Here is a 21,598-nt window from a genome sequence, read left to right on the forward strand (position 1 = left end):
ACATGTGAGTTGGCTATCAGATTTTCGTTGTTCCAGTGACAGATTTCCTGGGTAGAAACTCTCAACTTAAATTACTAGTCTCGTTTCCAATGAATAATGATTTGTTTTATGAGAAAAGAACCACAAAATGAAGTGAATCTTAAGAGATCCAAGTTTATTTTTGTCTTTAGGAGGTTTAATAAGTTCTTAAAACTGTTCTTGTCAAATTCATTCAGTTTTGACATGAAAGCAAATAATTAAAAAGCAAAATATGAAGACATCAAAATCACTTCTTGTGATCAAGGCAAACACCAGATCCCTTTCTTCTTGAGATTCATCAAGAATCTAATTAGTTTCCTATGTAATAATGTTTCATCCCGAGAAAGCAAAGGACTCACAGGATTATCATTGGGAGATTTTGGGTAAACCACCAAATCAAAAGGAATGGATTCAACCTTGTATAATGCTGCGATGAGAGGCAATTTCGTAGATGGAAATTTTCTACTTGCTGATCATCTAAAAATGGATGAAGAAAATGACGACCAAGTCACTCCAAAGGGCAGCACGGTCCTCCATGTCGCAACCCTCTATGGTTACTCCCATTTTGTTGGAGAAGTCCTTAAGATTACTCCAACATTGTTATGCTGTCAAAACAAGAAAAAGGAAACCGCTCTTCACATAACAGCTAATGAAGGGCACACTGAAGTAGTACGTGTGCTACTTGCATGTTTAGGAGATTATAATACTAAGGAGAAGCTCACGAGGATGACAGATGCTACTGGAGATACAGCCCTGCACAAGGCCGTGCGGAGCCAACATCTAGATATTGTCAAGCTCTTGGTGAAAGAAGATTCTGAATTTGAATTTCCGGCCAACCACGCTAATGAGACGCCGCTGTATCTGGCGGCAGAGTCTGGTTTTCATGATGCTTTGATTACTATCTTGGAATCCTGCAAGAAAATAACTTATGCTGCAGGTCCATCTAATAGAATGCCTCTGCATGCAGCTGTAACTCAGGAACATAAGGGTGCGTAGTTTTTGTTAGTTACTCTAATAAAATCGAACTTAGTTTAATGTGCCCATAATTTACATCATTTACAAAAATTTGTATTAGTCATTCGATAATCTCAATAGGATCTTTGTGGATCCGGCTCTTCTTTGAGCCTCCCCTCTAGTAGCCTCATCAGCTTATAATCCGATGGACTGAATTGTTTTTCTAATTAATCTCTGACAACTAACCAACCCCTTTTCCTTTCCAAAAGACTATTTCGCCAAGGTCTAGAGAACTATGTGAACAAAGAAGTTGTTGAAGGTAGAAAAAATTTTGGCCTTCAATATTTTAAAGTAGCCAACCAATTCGGGATGAGGTTATTTGATATCTAATAATTTTTTATCCACCTGAATAGCAATTCTACCGTAAGAAAAACTGAAGAGGAAGAGAAGAAAACTTAGAAGAAAGGTGGGATTTTGCCACGTCATATCAAGAATAACCAGTTAAAATAGTATAAATTCAGGAAGTAAAAATTACGTAGTATTCACGTCACTAGTTATACGACAGCTCTTAAGAACATTTCTAACCAATAATTCTTTTTAGTCCCCTATATCTGTTTGAATATTTGTGAAGGAAATGTCAGAGCTAAGTACTATTTTCTCTTTATTTCCCTTCAAATGATACTAAACACAAATTTACCTGATGGTAGAGGAAGCAAAAGAAAAAGAATGTGAAGCTAAGAGCTTTTTTAAGGATTTCGTAAATTCTGTGGTGTGACTATATCTGTAAGAAGATCTAACCCCTTATCATCATACATCCAGATTGTGTTAGATCACTATGGCGATGGAATAAGCCTTTATGCGAGGACCCTGACTTATGGGGTTGGAATTCACTGCACTATGCTGTTAAATTAGGATTGGAAGACATAGTTTCTGATATGCTGGGGTGGAAGAAATCCTTAGTGTACCTTCCGGCAGGCAATGAAAATGACTGGACGACAGCAATTCACATAGCAGCCAGTGAAGGTGACATAAACATGATAAATGAGCTATTAAAACACTGCCCTGATTGTTGGGATATGCTTAACAGCAACAGTCAAAATGCTCTCCATGTTGCTACATTGAACAATCAAGAAGCGGTAGTCCGCTTCTTATTAAACTCTGAAAGGTGCGACAGCTTTGTTGATGAGCCAGATAGTGATGGCAACACTCCTCTCCATTTGCTGGCTGTCTCGGGGAACCATGTGCCAGAATTAATAAACCATCCCAGAGCAAAGAAGATGTCATTTAACAAAGAAAACAAGACTCCACTTGATTTGGCATTGCTATGCACAGTGACAACAAAGAAGGTAAGCACTCGCACATTTGTTTTTCAAATACTAAAATTCAACATTTGCAAATACTGGTTGCACTTGAGTATATGCCGGAGTGAAATATTGAGACACTAGTTCAAGGATTATGTCAAGTGAAAGAATGGTTTGCATTCACACACAATCATCAACTTGTTGTTTAAGAGAAATTTATCTTCAAACACGAATAGTTCCACAAAACATCAAATCCTCCTTTTCAAGTTTAACCGAATAGTTCAAAGGCCTCCATACTATCTACTGATCGTCTGAAATATCATGTTCGACCCTATTTGATAGAATTTTCAGATAAATACTGAAATTATTTTATCCTCCCAACAGTAGGACAAGAATGAGTTTCAAAACATTTTGCAATCATGATTCAGAAATCCAGCTGATGTGCCAATGGTAACACTAGAGGTCTGAGAGCTATGGACTATCATTAACTTTTAATGACAATGCCTTTGTAGATCCAACTTCTCTTCCCGGCGATTCTTGATGTGCTGTTGAAACATCTTGTGAAACTGCAATTCTATTTCTTGCTCTACCTTTACCTGAATTTAATTTTACATGATATCATTGTCCAGATAAACAAGTTACTATGCTAAATTCTTCAACTTACTTAATATAGACTCTACTATTGATGAAAATAGGAGAAATTGGTGGACGATTTGTGTAGCATTAGCCGACTTGGACAACGTGAATTTGAGGTCAAGCGAAAGTACAAGCCAATGCCAGATCCAAATGATAAAACAGGAATGGGAAGCAAGATGCGACAGAGGAAGGATGATCATGATAAAGCTAGGAAGGAAGAACGAAAAGAAATCGAAAATATTATGAAGGCAGCTCAAATGCATATTGTTGTGGCCACTCTAATAATGACAGTTGCCTTCACAGCTGGATTTACACTGCCAGGAGGTTTTGACAGCAACACCGATAGCCCTAATAAAGGGACAGCGATTCTATTAAGGAGTAAAGCATTTTGTGCATTTGTTGTTACAGATACCATCGCCTTCACATCCTCTGCTGTTGCTATATTCACCTACTTTGCCATGGCAGCAAGTGGAATAACTGAAACAGAGTTGCCAGTTGTGAGTCGACTTTATAGGATAGCAACTCATTTACAACTTGTGGCCATGTCAGCTGCTGTACTTGCATTTGTAACTGGTATGTATGCTACTTTAGCACATTCAGTTGGTCTCGCCGTTATTGTCTGTATCATCGGTTGCATCTCTTTCATTATGTATGTGTGGATTATCATTGTTCTTGGAGAATAGCCATAAAGAAAGAACTTGAACAGAGTCAGAGACATCACGAACGCTACTGATTGTTCTTGAGCCTAGTGATCTGAAACTTTCTACAAAAATTCATTTAGAGAGCCGGATCTATGTTATAACCTTGACAATTTCAGTCCATGGGCCATGGGAGGGTTCAATGGCTTGCAGTTGTTCATGTTAAATGTCTTAAGGAATATTCTTGTATGATGTTCTTAGGTGATGAGTATGTCATCACCATCTTGATTCGAGATTAATATATATGATTTCTTATTGTATAATATTGTCTTGGACTCTTGGTTTTTAATTTCACTTATTCAAGATGCCTTATGTTAAAGTAAGTTAAATGATGTGCAATTGGAGTTTTCCTATCTCAATCGAATACGCCACTGCCTCTCCCAAAAACTTCCATCAAAGCTGATTGCTTTGCTGATTTATAGTTCCAACGACTTGATGTCAATATTGAGGCTTCTCCGATACGATCTTTACACTGCTCATAAAAAAATCCTTGCTATTCTAAGTGTCCTGCAATATTGGATGAGTTGTCTTAGTTTCTGTAAGGGATTTGTGTAGAGGAATATGCTCTGTTTATATACAACAATGGCGGAATCCCTATTCAGAGCATTTTATGGGGTATCCTTCTACTGCCCTCTTCATCTCTATTCATTGATTCTAACTCAATTTCTTGAAAATGTGCTGCTGGTTTTTCCATTATGGATTTTGTAGATCCGTCAGAAGAATATGTTGAGAAAGGGGAATAGGAGTAACGTACGCCGGTCACGTTGGATATGGGAGCCAATGGAGCCATTATTATTTTGTTAAGTTTCATCTGCATCAACTAATTTGAGTTGACTACCAGTTTTTTCTTTTTTCTTTTTTTTGGTGAGGGATTTCCAGTGAGGAAAGCTGAGAAAAGGCCCAAATAGTCCCTAATCTTTGAGGTGAAGCACTAGTAGTCCATATAATTGGGAGACATGTTAATGTCAATGATCTCAGCTGGCCACTCCATATTTATAAAAGTGACCACCCTGGAATCTTAAGATATTCTAATATCAAAACACAACAATGAATTCATTAAGATATATACTTCTACATGTTCATGGATCAGTATGGCATTCACTTTAAGATATTTTATAGCAAATAACTCATCGAAAACTATTCATCAAGATACACATACACTTCTACACGTTCAGGTACCAGCCTGGAATTTTAAGATATTCTAATGCATTATGCAGCGAAGACTTCTCCGCTAGGAGTGGGGACTGGAAAAAGGCTGGACCACAAGAGTCTATTGTATGCAGCCTTAACAACAAAGACTTCTCTAAGATGCATAAACACACCTACAGGCTCTGGATCTGTATGACATATTAAGCTACTATCAGTACAAAAGATTTTTATTATTTAATCGAACAAGCTCTCAGCTTCATTTTGGTTTTATTTGTTGGAGACCTCCTTCTAAGAGTTTCTTTGTAACGTTAATCACTATAGTTTTCTTTGTAACGTTAATCACTATAGTTTGAGTACTATGCTCACCTCTCTTATTATTAATTTTATATGACAATACTTGTTCAAATGATAAAATTTCCATTCTATTCCAGAATTACCCTCTTGTTTATGTAATTGTTGGACGATAAGTAAGAGAAACTCCCTCAAATTCTTTTTACTATGGTACTCCAAATTAATAATTTGTCCATATTAAATGCATTTATTTAAAGACAAATACAATATTCCAACCAAAATTACTAAATTCTATCAAACTTGTTCCTTGCCTCTGACAAAATTGGTTGGTGTGGGGTTGTTGATCTTATTCTCAAAATCAATGTAATAATAATAGAACTTGACTTAGAGATGCCAGGTTGGGACACATGTACCATGTGAAATGGATGAGCCTGAGATTTGTATATTTAAGGACTCAACAAAGACTAAATCAAGAGTCTTAATTTCAATATAATATTTCACCTGGAGGAAGCAAAGAACTCACAAGATCATAGTTTGGATAACTTTTGATAATCCCTTTAATCAAAAAGAGTAATGGACCCAATCCTGTACAATGCTGCGATGGAAGGCAATACAGGTGGAGATGGTGATTTTCTACTTGCTGATCATCTGCAAAGGGATGAAGAAAATGGGTACCAGGTCACTCCAAAGGGAAACACAGTCCTCCATGTTGCCGCCCTTTACGGCCACTCCCATTTCGCGGGTGAAGTCCTAAAGATTACTCCAACACTGTTATGCCGTCGAAACAAGAAAAATGAGACTGCTCTTCACATAGCAGCTAATGAAGGGCACACTGAAGTAGTCCATGTGCTACTTGCATTTGTAGGAGATCATAATATTAAGGAGAAACTCATGAGGATGACAGATGCCAAAGGAGATACAGCCCTGCACAAGGCAGTGAGGAGCCAACATCTAGATGTTGTCAAGCTCTTGATTAAAGAAGATCCTGAATTTGAATTTCCGGCCAACCATGCTAATGAGACGCCGCTGTATCTGGCGGCAGAGTCTGGTTTTCATGATGCTTTAATTAATATCTTGGAATCCTGCAAGAAACCAACTTGTGCTGTAGGTCCATCTAATCGAACGCCTCTACATGCAGCAGTAATTCAGGAACACAAGGGTATGTAATTTTTGTTACTGCATTAATACCCAACTTTAGTTTGATTCGCCCATAATTAACATTGTCTACATAAATTAAGAGTAATCACGGCAGATAATTGAGATGAGATATTTGTGGATCCAGTTCCTCTCCTGAGATTCAGTAAAAGAAACTTGTTTAAAATCAAAGGGTACACGAGAAACTGGACGAAAGGCTCACCAGCGAGTATCTGCATCTGATAATGTAACTCATTCCTTCAAAATTCAAATGCCGTAATTTCTAGGTATCAAGAATTACCATTTAAAATAGTATAATTGCATGAAATAAGAATTACGTGGCATTCACATCACTGGTTATGATACAGCTCTAAAATACATTTTCTAACCAAGATGCGGGAGGTGAGGCTGAGATCGATGGTTCGGGCATGTGATGAGGAGATACACGAATGCCCAGTGTGGAGGTGTGAGAGGTTGGCTATGGATGGATGGATACAGGAGAGGTAGAGGTAGATAAAGAAATATTGGGAAAAGGTGATTAGATAGGATATGACGTAGTTGCAACTTACCAAAGACCTTACATAGGAAGGTGTGGCGGCATATTAGGGTAGAAGGGTAAGAGGGTTGGAGTCCGTCCATGTTAGTAGATAGGAAACTGTTGTCCTTAGTCGTAGTGCTATGCTTGTAGTTTCGTGTTGATATATGTTGTTTGGGGTAGATCATTGGTAGTATTATCTGTGGTAGTATTGTTCTGTTACTATATGTTGATGTGTTACTCCTTATTGTCTTTTGTACCCTATTGCATCTTTTTCTGGATTTTATTTTCTCTTAAGCCAAGGCTCAACCAGAAACAACCTCTATACCTCACTTCTGAGGTAGTGGTAACGACTGTGTACACTCTACCATCCCAGAAGTCATGTGTCGATCGGAATACACTGGGTATATTGTTGTTTTTGCATCTTTTTTAGTCCTACCACCTCTCTAGTTTATAAATTTATAGTTTCATATATCAACCAAGTCCTAGTTTATAAATTCAATTAACATGATAACATATATACTTCTATATATTGACCAATTCCTCTGTACTAGTTTGATTATTTGTCAAGGAAATGACGGAGCTAGGTAACAATTGTTTTCTCTTTATTTCCCTTCAAATGATAAACAACAACATACCTAGTGAAATCCGAAAAGTGAAGTTTGGGAAGGGTAAAGCGTACGCAGAACTTACCACTACCTTGGGGAGGTAGAGTGGCTGTTTCCGAATTTCCCTTCAAATGATATTAAACGCCAATTTTAACTGATGTAAGAGGAAGCGAAAGAAAACAATGTGAAGCTAAGAGACTTTTTGTGATTTCATAATTTCTGTTCTGCAATTATATCTGTAAGAAGATCTAACCCATTCTCATCATATATGTTTGACGCATCCAGATTGCATTCGATCACTATGGCAATGGAATAAGCCTTTATGTGAGGAACCTGACTTATGGGGTTGGAATTCACTGCACTATGCTGTTAAATTAGGATTGGAAGATGTAGTTTCTGGTATGCTGGGGTGGAAAAAATCGTTAGTGTACCTTCCGGCAGGCAGTGAAAATGACTGGATGACAGCAATTCACATTGCAGCTAGTGAAGGTGACGTAAACATGATGAATGAACTATTAAAACACTGCCCTGATTGTTGGGATATGCTTAACAGCAACAGTCAAAATTCTCTCCATGTTGCTATTTTGAACAATCAAGAAGAGGTACTCCGCTTCTTATTAAACTCTGAAAAGTGCGACAGCCTTGTTGATGAGCCAGATAGTGATGGCAACACTCCTCTCCATTTGCTGGCTGTCTCGGGGAACAATGTGCCTGAATTAATAAACCATCCCAGAGCAAAGAAGATGTCATTTAACAAAGAAAGCCAGACTCCACTTGATATAGTATTGTTATGCACACTGACAACAAAGAAGGTAAGCACTCACACATTTGTTTTTCAAATTACTGAAGTTCAATATTTGCAAATACTGGTTGCACTTGAGTATATGCCAGTCTGAAATATTGAAACACCAGGTCAAGGATTATGTCAGGTGAAAGAATGGTTTGCGTGCACTCACAATCTTCAGCTTGTTGTTCAAGTGAAATTTATCTTAAATACAGATAGTTCCATAAAACTTCAAATACTCCTTTTTAACTGATTATCTAAAATATCATGTTCGACCCTATTTAATAGAATTTTCAGATAACTACTGAAATTATTTGTCCCCTCAACAGTAGGATAAGAATGATTTTCAAAACTTTTTGCAATCATGATTCAGAAATCCAGTTGATGTGCCAATTGTAATGCTAGAGCTCTGAGAGCTATGAACTAATGTTAACTATTAATAACAATGCCTTAGTAGATCCAACTTCTCTTCCTGGAGATTCATGATGTGGTGTTGAAACATCGTGTGAAACTGCAATCTATTTCTTGCTCTACCTTTGTCCGAATTTATATTTACATGATATCATTGTCCTCGGAGCTATCAACAAATTAGTACTCAGTTAAACAAGTTACTACGTTAAATTCTTCGACCGACTTAATATAAACTCTACCATTGATGAAAATAGGAGAAATTGGTGGACGATTTGTGTAGAATTGGCCGATTTGGACAACGAGACTTTGAGGTAAAGCGCAAGTACAAGTACATGCCGAATGCATGTGATGAAGCGGGAACAAGAGGCCACATGATCAACCTCCCGGAGAAGGATGATGCTGATAAAGCAAAAAAAACAATGGTCGAAAATATTATGATGGCAGCTCAAATGCATATTGTTGTGGCCACTTTAATAATGACAGTCACTTTCGCCGCTGGTATCACATTGCCAGGAGGTTTTGACAGCGATAGCCCTAATAAAGGGATGGCGATTCTTATAAGGAAAACAGCGTTTCGTGCGTTTGTTGTTTCCAATGCCATTGGCTTCACATGCTCAGCTGTTGCCATATTCATTTACTTCCTCATGGCAGAGCAAAGTAGACATCCTTCAAGTTCTGCAACTGTAGAGAAGCTTTATGATGTCGCAGGTATTTTGCAGTTCTTGTCAATGTTAGCAGTTGTAATTGCATTCGCAACGGGTATGTTTGCTACTTTAGCACATTCACTTGGTCTGGCAGTTACTGTCTGTTGCATAGGCTGCCTCACTTTTTTTATGTACTTCTTGGTTGTTAGATGGATTGTACGCCATAATGCCTAAGTAAAATTATTGTATTTGGTTTTGATTATTTATAAACTATTGTGCAAGGGACCTGGTCCGTGAGGCTTTCGACCTAAAGAAAAGTCAAGTGTCGTACAACTGTAAAACTGTACTTTCTGCAGTTGGTTGGTAGCACTGCAGGTCAGGCCAACCTCGGCCAATGATATGCTTCCTAGCTTTTGCTCTCTCTATAAAAGGGACTAGTGACAAGAGTAAAACTTAGTTTTTGCAATCATAAATTTCATCTCTTAAAAGCAAAAGTCATTCTCATAAAAGAACATTGCTCATTTCAACAAAGGGACCTAATAGAGTGTTACATGGTACAACAAGAAGAGAATTAGCAGAAATCGAAAGGCTTTTAACCAAAACTCCGCTTTGATAACTCCTAAAGTGAAATAGGCACGCGCACGGGTAGAAAGTCTGCCTGAGTCGTGCGGCCCTAGGTAACGCCTAGTTTAGTGTAGCACCTTGGTTCCACCTTCTCCTTGTCGAGTTTTGCTTCTGATGACGACTGAGTGTTTTGTTGTATTTTGAGTCTTGTGTCATTCATTCTTATCTTGTAAATCTACCATCCTATCTACTCCCAAGTTATAAAGGATAGTAGATTGTTTATAAAGGATAGTAGATTGTTCAGTTGTCTAAGTCTTTAGATTGTGTTGCATTAACTAGAGTTAGTTACTCGAATCATCTTCTGTTTTAGTCAAGTCTTGTCTTCATAATTGCGTGATGTTTCTCTTGGGTAGAGTTACCTAAGAGTGTCAACTAGAGTTAGTTGATGTGTGTCACTGTAGTTAGTTGATGTGCCGGTGCAGTAAAGTTGTACACTTCACTTTCTCATAATTTCATCAGGCTAATTTTGAAGGTGCAGCGCTAATATTATTTTTTCAACTGGAAAAACGAAATAGAATTATTAATTAGGTAAAATGCTTTAATGAGCGTTAAATATTGACATTGGTACCTTTGGTTTGTCATTTGTCATTATTTTATTTTTTTGGGTAAATAAACAAATTTATTACCAATGCTCCTTTCAAAAGAATTCAAGGACTGGACAGCCCTAGCCTTGTAAATAAAAAAAAAGCTTTACAGCCTAGAGCAGCTATATATACAACAATTCAAGGATAATAATTCAATCTACTCATGGCATGTGCCAGCCTACACTTTGTTGTCCCCCTTACATATTATTGCCCATACAATTTCATCTTGTGATCTATTTGTTACGCTCCTGCCAGATATAATATACCCCTGCAGTTAGTGAAGTGCGAAGTAGTTCAGCTCTTGCACGCTTGCCCTTGCATCTTTTGACTGCCCATCTTAACTCTTGCTTCCAACCTTGCACCTGTCTACTAGTATGTTGAGTCTACTCCCCCTGTCCATAAGAACTTTCTACATGTTGCTTCTATACATTTGATTACTTTCTTAAGTATGAAAATTTGAGCCCAAAACACTTGCACTGAGAAGATTACGCTCTTTATGAGCTGGATTCTTCCTGCATATGAAAGGAATTTTGATGTCCAGGTCTGAATTCTATGCAAAATTTTCTCAATTAGGGGTTGACACTGAGCAATTGATGTTCTTTTCGTGCTTAGAGGGACCCCTAGATACCTGATAGGCAGAACACCTGCAGCAAACCCCAGCGTTTGCAATATTTCTTATTGGACAGCAATAGGGACTCCTCCAATGTACATAGAGCTTTTATCTTTGTTAGCCACTAGTCCAGAAGCCTTTGAGAATTCCTGAAAAAGACCATACAGCTGCTCAGCAGACATGGTGTCCCTTCTACAAAATAACAGAAGATCATCTGCAAAGCTAAGCTGCACTATCTGCATCGTGGAACATTTATGATGGTAGTTGAAGTTGGGGTTCCTTTGAAGCTGTTTAAGCAGTCTTGTAAGATACTCCATAGCTAAAATGAAAAGGTAAGGGGATAGAGGATCCCCTTGCCTCAAACCTCTTCGAGTTGGGAACTGATTGTTAGGTTGGCCATTGATAAGTATTGAGTAAGATACTGTCTCCACACACTGCATTATCCAATGAATGAACTTGTTAGGAAACTGTAGGCATTCAAGAACTTGTTTTATATACCGCCACTCCACTGAGTCATATGCTTTCTTCATGTTACTTTGAGCATGCATCTGGGTGAAACCCCTTTCCTACTATATCCTTTTACTAGCTCATGACTCAGAATAATGTTGTCATTGATCAACCAGCCAGGCACAACTGCAGATTGGTTCATATCAATCAATCCATCCATAATTTTCTGCATTCTATTTGGTACTACTTTAGAAATGAGCTTGTGTAATACTGTGCAACAAGAGAATCATTTGACATTATTTGATACTATCACAATTAGAAAAACAATTTTGAAAAAAAAAAAAGAATTATTATATTAGAAAAAGAGGGATAGCCCTGTGCACTAAAGCTCCCGCTATGTGTTGCCTCCAAAAGCACATGCAAGTGTACACGATCGTACAAGTAATAAAGTAGCTCTTACGAGCTGGATCTCGAACCCATAGGGACTTGTCGATCAACTATTCACCTAATTAGACTAATTCTAATTATTTACTCAAGCAATAAATTTCATAGATAAATTTATAAATTTACCAAACAAAAATAATAAATAAAAAATAGCGAGATGAGCAGATTTTACGCAATCAATGAATGAATCAAAGGATTATTGATTTGCTAACTATCATGTCGAGTATCAATTTCATCAACTTATTGATTTTCTAATTGTTGATTTACGGGGTTGATTATATGATCATAATCTTCCGGTCCGCTAATCGTCTATTCAGATTGACCACACAAGTCACAACCAAATTGTTGAGCGAAGATGTGATAACTCAATCCAAATTCATTTCTACTCTTTCCCTTTTGTAACCAAGTAAAACAATCTAGGTATATTCCTATCCTAGCTACAAATCAATTCTTTATTTTATTAAATTAAAGATCTTACTCCCTATATTCTTTGTTCTATCTCATCGAGTTTCTTTCTGAATTCACAATAAGAATATAAATTTATATTAGTGGTAGCTAAGCATTAAAATAGTAATCACGATGATATAAGAACAACTATGATGATAATCAATTAAATCGAATCAAGTAATTACTAAACAATCATGTTGTCAACTGCCATAATTCTAGGACGAGAAGTTTAACCCTACATAGACTAGTAGTAATTACAACAAATCATCCAAAGAAATAACGTAAAAATAAATAATATAGGAGAAGAAAAGATGAAATCAATTTTCTCTGACCTCCACGAGACTTCTAGCTCTTCCTTATTCAAAAATTGTGTGTAAACTGATTTTATGAAATATTTATAGATGTAGAAAAAAATCTCAAATAAAATAATTGAGTTTAAAATAAGTTGAAAAAAAATTAAATTCGAAGCAAACTCCTCCGTGATACGGAGACCAGCGCGCCACATTTGTGGCATGCCACGCCAATGTCGCCTCAAGCCACGGTATTGGTAGAAGAATCTATCTATATATAAAAGCAAAACTAAAAGCAAGACAAGAAGCCAAGTGGCAAGATATTAAAAAGCCTCGTGGCAATTTTTAGGACATAACTTAATAATGTTGTAATAATAATGTATTAAAAATTTTAAAATATTTGAATTTGAAAATATATTATTCTTTATTTGAAAAAAAGATTTCATTAGCTTAAAAATAGAAATTCATGGTTAAAGAGTTTTGAATGAACTTTTACTCTGTCATGTTTATCTCTTTAAAAATTCAAATAAATATTATAAAAATATCTAAATATAATTTATTTAAATATTAAATAAAAATTAAAAATATAATAATAATAATAAAAATAATAATAATATTAGTAATAAATAATAGCAGTAAAATTAGCGGCAGCGGCAGCAGCAGTAGTAGTAGTAGTAATAATAATAATAATAATAATAATAATAATAATAATAATAATAATAATAATAATAATAATAATAATAATAATAAGTAAATAAGCAAAAATAGTAGTGACAATACATATAATAGAAAGGTGATAGGAGTAGTAGGAGGAGTAGTAGTATTAATAATAATATTAACCAAAAAAAAGTATTATTATTATTAATAATAATAATAATAATAAATTTATTAAAAAATTTAAACATTTGAATTTGAATATATATTATTCTTTATTTAAAAAAAATATTTCATTAGCTTAAAAATAGAAACTCATGGTTAAAGAGTTTTCAATAAACTTTTACTCTTTTATGTTTGTCTCTTTAAAAATTCAAATAAATATTATAAAACTATCTAAATATAATTTATGTAAATATTAAACTGGAAATTAAAATATTATTAAATTAAAAATCAGTTGTTTGGTTTTAAATGCTCCCTTTTTATAGTAGAAGAATTGTGGTTCTCTTTACCTCCTTTTTATTAGCGATTATAATATTTTTCTCCTTTATTTTTAAAATTTATATTTATCCAAAGTGATATCCTAATTTGTTAATTGTTTGGATTTAAATTTAGGTGAAATTCGAGTTAGAATGAAGTTCTACTACTTAATTTCTCCTATATATACTTCTACAATTATTTATAATGATAAGCTTTTTGTGTATGTGTTATTTTATAATTTATTATTGATCATTAATTTTATTCATGAATTTATTTACTTATAATGCTAAGCTTTTTTGTTGTTGTCGTTTTATTGTTTATTATGGATCGTTAGCTTTATTCATGAATTATTCACTGCGTTCTTCATATTCAATATTTTCTTAAAAAAATAATTTAACAATTTCACTTTCTATATACAGATAGATAGTGATGGTATTACTTGCTAATCTATTTTTATAGCTTGAATTCAAGTAAGTAATATTTTCTAATGATTTTGTTTGTTTGATTTGTGATAAAAGCAAAGAGATAAATTGTATTAATTATCCTCATTAATTTTTCTTTAATTTTAATTGTTGGTGGTGGAATTTTTCTTATGATTTTGATGTGGTATATTTGTTCTTGATGCTTATTTTTCTCAAAAAAAATTTTACTCATAAATTTAATTTTCAAAAATTTCTCTTTAATATTTTTCGAAGTAACATTAGCATCGAGAATAATAGTGATACTTCTTAGTAAAATATGGTAATGTGAAAAGTTATACTTTTTTTAATTATTATTTTATTTGTTTGCTTTATACAAAAGGACAATATGTTTGAAAAATATAAGTATTTGATTTTGAAATGAGCATTATTAAATTATGACATGAAATTTTGATAGAAATTTATTTTTTAAAATATTTTATATATTGCAAAAAATTTGCAAATTATTTAAATTAATTTTTAAAATTTTAAAATCAGTTTGCTTAGTAAACACGGTGTTTTGGGGGGGGGGGGAAGTTATTACATTTTGTATACTAAATATCTCAACTAACCTGGGGGGTTTGGGTCACAGGTGACAAAAGAGTTTTAAAATGAGGTGTAGGTGACACAAGTCTTAATTATTAGGTGGAGGTGACAATTACTTTATTATAGATTAAGAAAGTTAGGGAAGTTTAAAAATAACCCACAAGTTTTTAAATTTATACTTTGATCCAAATGTTAGCCTATATAACAGAAAATGGAGGAAAAAAGGCGTTTTTCTCTCTCTTCTCACCCTTTGTTGATTTATCTCTCTTAGCGATTTTTGTTGTTCATTATTGTTGCTGCTTCATTATCATCATCTTCTACTTCATTATTATCTTCATCTTGTTCTTGTTGACCATTTGTTGTTGTTGTTGTTGTTACCACTACTGTTGCTATTTGACCAATTTCTTAGGTCAAATTTTATTTCTAACATCACTTTTCACTTTGGTATTACTTCATAGGAGACGTTGGTAAGTCAAATTATGATTTTTAGTTAAATTTGTCATCTGGGTAACTACTATTGTGTTGTTGTTTTCCAACAATGGATAGAACCCAATCATGAATCCAACATAAAATCCATCTGTTTAAACAGATAAATTATCTGTTGCGATAGATGAGACATCTGTTTCAAAGGAAGACAGATATGTTGGATTCATGTTTAAACAGATGACTCATCTGTTGCAACATTTGACATATATATTGCAACAGATTAGTTACCTATTGCAACAGAACCTGAAAACGATTCCAACATAGGTTACAATAGATAATAACCTGTTGCATCAGGTAAGTCATCTGTCGCAACAGGTTAATTATCTGTTGCAACTATCACTCATCTGTTGGAATCAGCTTAAAAGTTATTTAGTTAGAGCATCAATTCCAACAGGCGATTCATCTGTTGCAACAGATATTCAAATCCATAATATGAATCCCAACAGGTAAGAATCTGTTGCGACTTATCACTTACCTGTTGCAACAGATAACACATCTGTTGGGATTCATTCACCGCACTATGAAATCACTATCAACTTTTTTTTAACAAATGACTTTATTTAGGTACCACTAATGGAGAGATTAATAACAATAGGGGTAGATTGTTATAGTCATTGGGTCGAGAAGAGCAATCGATATGTATGGCGTTAGAAGGAGGGTGAAATACTAGAGATGATAGCTATGACAGTCCAAAGAGATCTTTTGTATGATGATTTTGTGAACTTAATCATCATCTTTTGTGGACTGAATTGAAAACCGAAAGAATTCGTCATCCGCTATATGCACAGCTCCTTTGAAAATCAGAGGGTACTTCTTTTCAAGATAACCGATTAGGTTCGGTTGCTTTCTTATCTAAGTGGTTCAACCAGGCCGGTGTTAAGAGTGTACATGGTTGAAAAGATGAGAGAGAATGAGAACCAGAATGTAGAAAAAGAAGAAGAAGAAGAAGAATAAGACTTCTTTGATGATAGGTTGGATAATCCTGACATGAATATTCCAGATGATGATCAAACACCTACACCCATTGATGCGACCAATACAATGTGTAGTTCTTCTCAATCGATATAATCTGGAAATCTTCAAGACGAAGGGACCGGCTTTTTTATGGGAATGTCATTCAAGGACAAGAATGAACTATCTAACACTTTGTTAATTTCTTGCGTGAAATTTTTTTTAGAATAAAGAAGGTGATTAATTTGAGCAGTGTCTTTTGCTTCAAATGTGCTAATTCAAACTACAAGTGGTGGTTGATAGGAGTAAAGTACGCAAGTTCTGACAGATTCGTCATTCATAAACATAAAAAGCATCACACATGTGGTTCGGAGCACATCTCGGGCCAAAATCCTCACGCCACGGCAAAGGTCCTCGGTGAATATTTCAGGAGTAGTTTCTTCGATGGCAAAGGCCCTTCAACAAGGCTTTTGGCCAATCAACTCCTTACAAGGTATATACGGCCATGGGGATTGCCAAGGACCTGGTTCGGGGGACACTCGAGCATGGGTATGAAGTATTGGATGCTTACTGTTACATGATTGAGTCCACAAATCCCGGAAGTAAGGCGGCATTGCATCTATATGAAAATGGAAGGTTCAAGTACTTTTTTGTATCCTATGGTGCTTAGATTCAAGGTTTTCAACATTTGAGAAAAGGCATAGCTGTCGACGGTACCTTCTTGAAGAGCAGGTATAATAGAGTTCTACTAGTGACGGTGGCGCAGGATGCAGAGAATCACATCTTTCCTGTCGCTTTTTGTATAGCGGACAAGGAATGTGATGTCTTTTATGGATTTTTTTTAACAACTGCAACGCTGCGTCGAAGATACCGAAGATTTGTGTTTTGTATCAGATAGGCATCCAAGTATTCCAAAGATAGGTTCACTTTTCTTCACTTCAGCTTACTTTGGTTGTTGCATCGGGCATCTTGGAGAGAACATTCAAAACAACTATCACAATGAAAGGGCCGCCACCCTTTTTTATAGAGCAGCTAAAGCATATAGTAGAGAGGATTTTTTAGACCATTTCAATCAAATAGCGGATGTGAATCCCAAGGTAGCAGAATTTCTTACACGTGTTGGTTTCGAGAGATGGAGCCAGGCATTCTGTCCAACAAATAGGTACATTCTTATGAATTTAATGTCTTGTTTGATTTACAAGTTTTGATTTACAAGTTTAGTTTGATGTCGTACTAAGTGATTCTTTTCTATAGGTACAATATTATGACCTCAAACATAGCTGAATCGGTGAATTCATTGTTTGGCGATGAAAGAAAATTTCCCATCAAGGCTATGTTTGAAAAAATCAGCGAGAAATATAGCAATTTTTTTAATGAAAGGCGTGTGCAGTTCAAGTGCCTAGAAAAAAAAACAATTTGTTCTCGAAATCGAAAAGAAAATATCAACAAACATCAGTTTGGGGAATAGGTTATTCTCTCATAAAATAGTAGATTACAAATTCCGTATCACCGACCATGGTGATGCTGCCACGGTCGATCTTTAAACAAGATCTTGCACGTGTAGTGTTTTTGACTTGGACAAAATACCTTGTCCACATACTATGGCAGACCTTCGAGCTCAATACGGCCATAAATATGGACCTGAAGTTTATGAGCACTTCTCGCAATATTATTCGGTGGAAAAATATGAAATGGCATATAGTGGGATATTACTCCGGTGCCTCTCGAAGAATCTTGGGTTGTTCCAGTAGAGCTTATGGGGAGATTAATACCTCCTCCATATATTGGCCCGAGCACTATCAAACCGGGAAGAAAGCCATATAAAAGGAGGCGTGAAGTTGGAGAATCATTTTCATCAAGAAGAAATAAGTGCTCCATATGTAAGTGCACTGGCCATAAAAAAACTACATGCCCGAATCATAATCCACCATGATCGTTGTAATTGTAGAAACTTCTGTTGTTGTTTGTTTGTTTGTTTGTTGTGGACTTTTATATATTTAACTCATTGTTGTGAACCTAATGTTATCATTTATTATGTATAAAATGTCTTTTTTTTTAAATAACTTGTGCATCAATAAAATGAGGCAAAACATGAACTTAAATAATACAGCAGACCACAATTATTCTCAACAGTTGCACAAACAACTGGAATGCTTTCCTCTAATAGATGAAAATCTGTCAAAACAGATGGATAATCTGTTGAAACCCAACAGATGACCAATCGGTTCCAACTGTTAAAAGAACTCAATAGCCAAAATTGCTAGTGCTACAGGATTCAACATTGCCTCCAACCGTCGACATGTTAACATGTATTAGATTAGAAGAAAATAGAATAAAAACTGAATAAGAATTAAAATGCCAAAGTCTGACTAAAAGTAAATTTTTCATTAAATGAAAAATAAAATACATTAGGTATAGATCTGATATAGATTTACCAGATCGTCCAATAGATGGTTTGTATATGCAACAAATTAAATGAAAAATAAAATACATTAGGTATAGATCTGATATAGATTTACCAGATCGTCCAATAGATGGTTTGTATATGCAACAAATAAGACATCTGATGCAACTTATGTATTATCTGTTGCAATAGATGGACAGTATGTATAAGAAGTTGGAGGATATATTTTGATATCTTCTGATAGTTGATTCATTAGTTTCAGTTTCAACAGATGGAGTATTCGATTCATTAGCTGTTTTGAATGTGTGAGAAAAAAGTCTTCACCTCTTTTTAATAGTCCCTCCATTACGTATTAGTTGGGCCCCATAGGCTTAGCACACCAATTAATAAAAAAATAAATTAGGTGATTGTTTTACCAAATAGACCTTATTAATTATGATTAGAAAGTATAAATGTGAATAATATACTTTATGTAGTCATTTAATAATAGGGGTAATCTTAAAAGAATATAATAAAATTCTCTTGATTTTATAAATAGGAAAACTAAATTGAAACAAACATATTTAGAAAGAAGTAATCACATACATGCAGATTAATTAAAAGAAAAAGTCAGGTTTATCGCAACAGATTTACTATCTGTTGCAACATATAGATTATCTGTTGTGACAGATGGACCATATGTTTGGAGGAGATGTTTTGATTTCTTCCAATAGATGATTCATCAGTTAAAACAGATGGAGATTTTAATTCATCAGCTGTTTTAAATGTGTTAAGAAAAAAAGTCACGACTCTTCACACCTTCATTTTAATAGTCATCACATTCGTGCAGATGAATAAACAACACTGACATGTCCTGATAGGGTAGGAAGAATAAGATGCGTGCAATGGATCCCATTTTCATACATGCGAGTTATGTATATTATTGATCAGGCTACTGTGAAGACACATAAAGTGCAATGTTTTTGTGAATACAGTTTTTTACTGATGATTAGACACTGATCCTTCAAACAAGATCCTGAATTGTACAGTTTAGTTTTATAGGTTCGAACTGATAAGGCCGAAGGGTTCCAAGACGGTGGTGTCGATACCCCGTTACAATTTAGTGACACAATTCATGCACATGTTTTTGTGTTTGGGGAAGGGTTCAAATTTTTGGCGGCAGTGTAAGTATCCAATAGTGATTGGACCGATTTTAATGGCACAATGGACTTCTTGAATGGCCTCCGAAGCCTCGCAATACAGCAAACAATGATAGAACCAATATAGAACTCCCCCTGGTCCAAATTTATATGGATGGATTGGTGGAGGAGACAATTATATAGCAGAAGGTGTTTGGGAGAAAACCTGTGTGGGAAGAGAGAGGTTAAGAAGGCCATATATCATCTTAGTACTTGTTTAAGAGGATACACAGGGTCAATTCCTCTTGACCATTCTTCTTTTTCTTCAACGACTGGTGGATTTTCATTTTTGGATACACTTTCACATTCGCATCTCATCCAATTTTTTCATTTTTCATGTCAATTTCATAAGCTAATTTCTCTTCACTTTCTTTCCGACCTTGTGTATCCTCTTAAACAAGTACTAAGATGATATATGGCCTTCTCAACCTCCCTTTTCCCGTACAGGTTTTCTTCCAAACACCTTCTGTTGTATAATAGTCTCCTCCAACAACCCATCCATATAAATTTAGACCAGGGAAATTTTTATTGGTTCTATTGTTGTTTGCTGCATTAGGCTTCAGAGGCCTTTCAAGAAGTCCATTGTGCCATTAAAACCGATCCAATAACTATTGGATATTTACACTACCGCTAAAAACTTAAACCCTTATCCAAACTTGACACAAAAACATGAGCATAAATCATCATTAAATTGTAATGGAATATCGACACCACCGTCTTGGTCCCTCAGCCTTGCTAGTTCGAACCTAATAATCTTAACTGTAAAATTCCATATCTTGTTTGAAGAATTAATGCCTAATAGGTAAAGAACAAACATTCACAAAATCATTGTACTAGATGTGTGTTTTCATGATAGGTTGATCAGTAATACATACCTCCTACATATAAAGTGGTTCCATCTGCAAGCAGCTTATTTCTCCGAACCCATCTTTACTCTAGCCTTTAATGTTGGTCGGGCAAAAGTGAATCCAATTTTACTTTCTTTTGTCTGCAAACAAGAGAAATACATTTGATGTCAAGCAAGAGAAGAACAAAAACAACATTACAAAAGGGTAACACAAAATTGAGTGAATCAACAGATGACCAATATGATGCAATAGATTACCCACCTGTTCAACCGATAAGGCATCGTTTGCAAAGGATGGATGACATGTTGCAACAGATGGGCCATCTATTGGAATAAATCCAACCAGCCTTGCTACTGGTTTGATTTCTTCAAAAAGTTGCTCCATCTGTTCCAACAGCTGATTCATCAGTTGCAAAAGTTGAGGAAACTGTTGCAACACCACCACCAACAGCATCAACAACAAAGAAATAAACAAAACAACACCATATGTTCCAACACCATCCACAACACAAATATCACATGTTTCAACACAACCACCACCCCCAACAATAGCACCACCAAAGTACCAAGCAAAAGACATAAAAAAATTATACTAATAACAAGGCTTTTTAAGTTCTCCCAACAGATGACTTTTTTTTGCATATTTTAATAAAAACAATGGTTCGTTCATTCAAGACTTAAACGTTACCTTTCCTTCAATTTTCTCAATAAACAGCAAACTGGTAATGGGTAAATCATTAATAGAAATAGATGTAAATAACTAATTTAAATGACATACAAAGAAGAAGACAAGATGAAAAGAGCAACTTTGAACCATACCTGCAATGTCAAAAAAGCAAACGGATCAAAACATCCATTTCAGTCGAGAAAAGATATTAATTAGTTGAGATCCCAAAGGATCCTCATCCGAAAGAAGAGAGAAAAGAGAGGAAAAAAAGAAACAACAAAGATAATTGAGAATAAAAAATAAAGAAGAGTTATGAGT

The 21,598-nt window shown here is 35.1% G+C and overlaps 1 protein-coding gene across 1 annotated transcript; it reads left to right on the forward strand.

Moving 5' to 3' along the window:
* Positions 1-9,397, forward strand: LOC107862282. The gene is made up of 7 exons (XM_047402525.1): positions 1-1,006; positions 1,792-2,318; positions 2,969-3,591; positions 4,825-4,875; positions 5,617-6,206; positions 7,610-8,136; positions 8,774-9,397. Exons 1-7 carry the CDS (start codon positions 424-426, stop codon positions 9,395-9,397), a joined length of 3,525 nt encoding a protein of 1,174 aa, XP_047258481.1. The 5' UTR covers positions 1-423.
* Positions 9,398-21,598: the final 12,201 nt, after the last annotated feature.

Source organism: Capsicum annuum, unplaced genomic scaffold (genome assembly GCF_002878395.1).
Source record: "Capsicum annuum cultivar UCD-10X-F1 unplaced genomic scaffold, UCD10Xv1.1 ctg2352, whole genome shotgun sequence".
Taxonomy (NCBI): domain Eukaryota; kingdom Viridiplantae; phylum Streptophyta; class Magnoliopsida; order Solanales; family Solanaceae; genus Capsicum; species Capsicum annuum.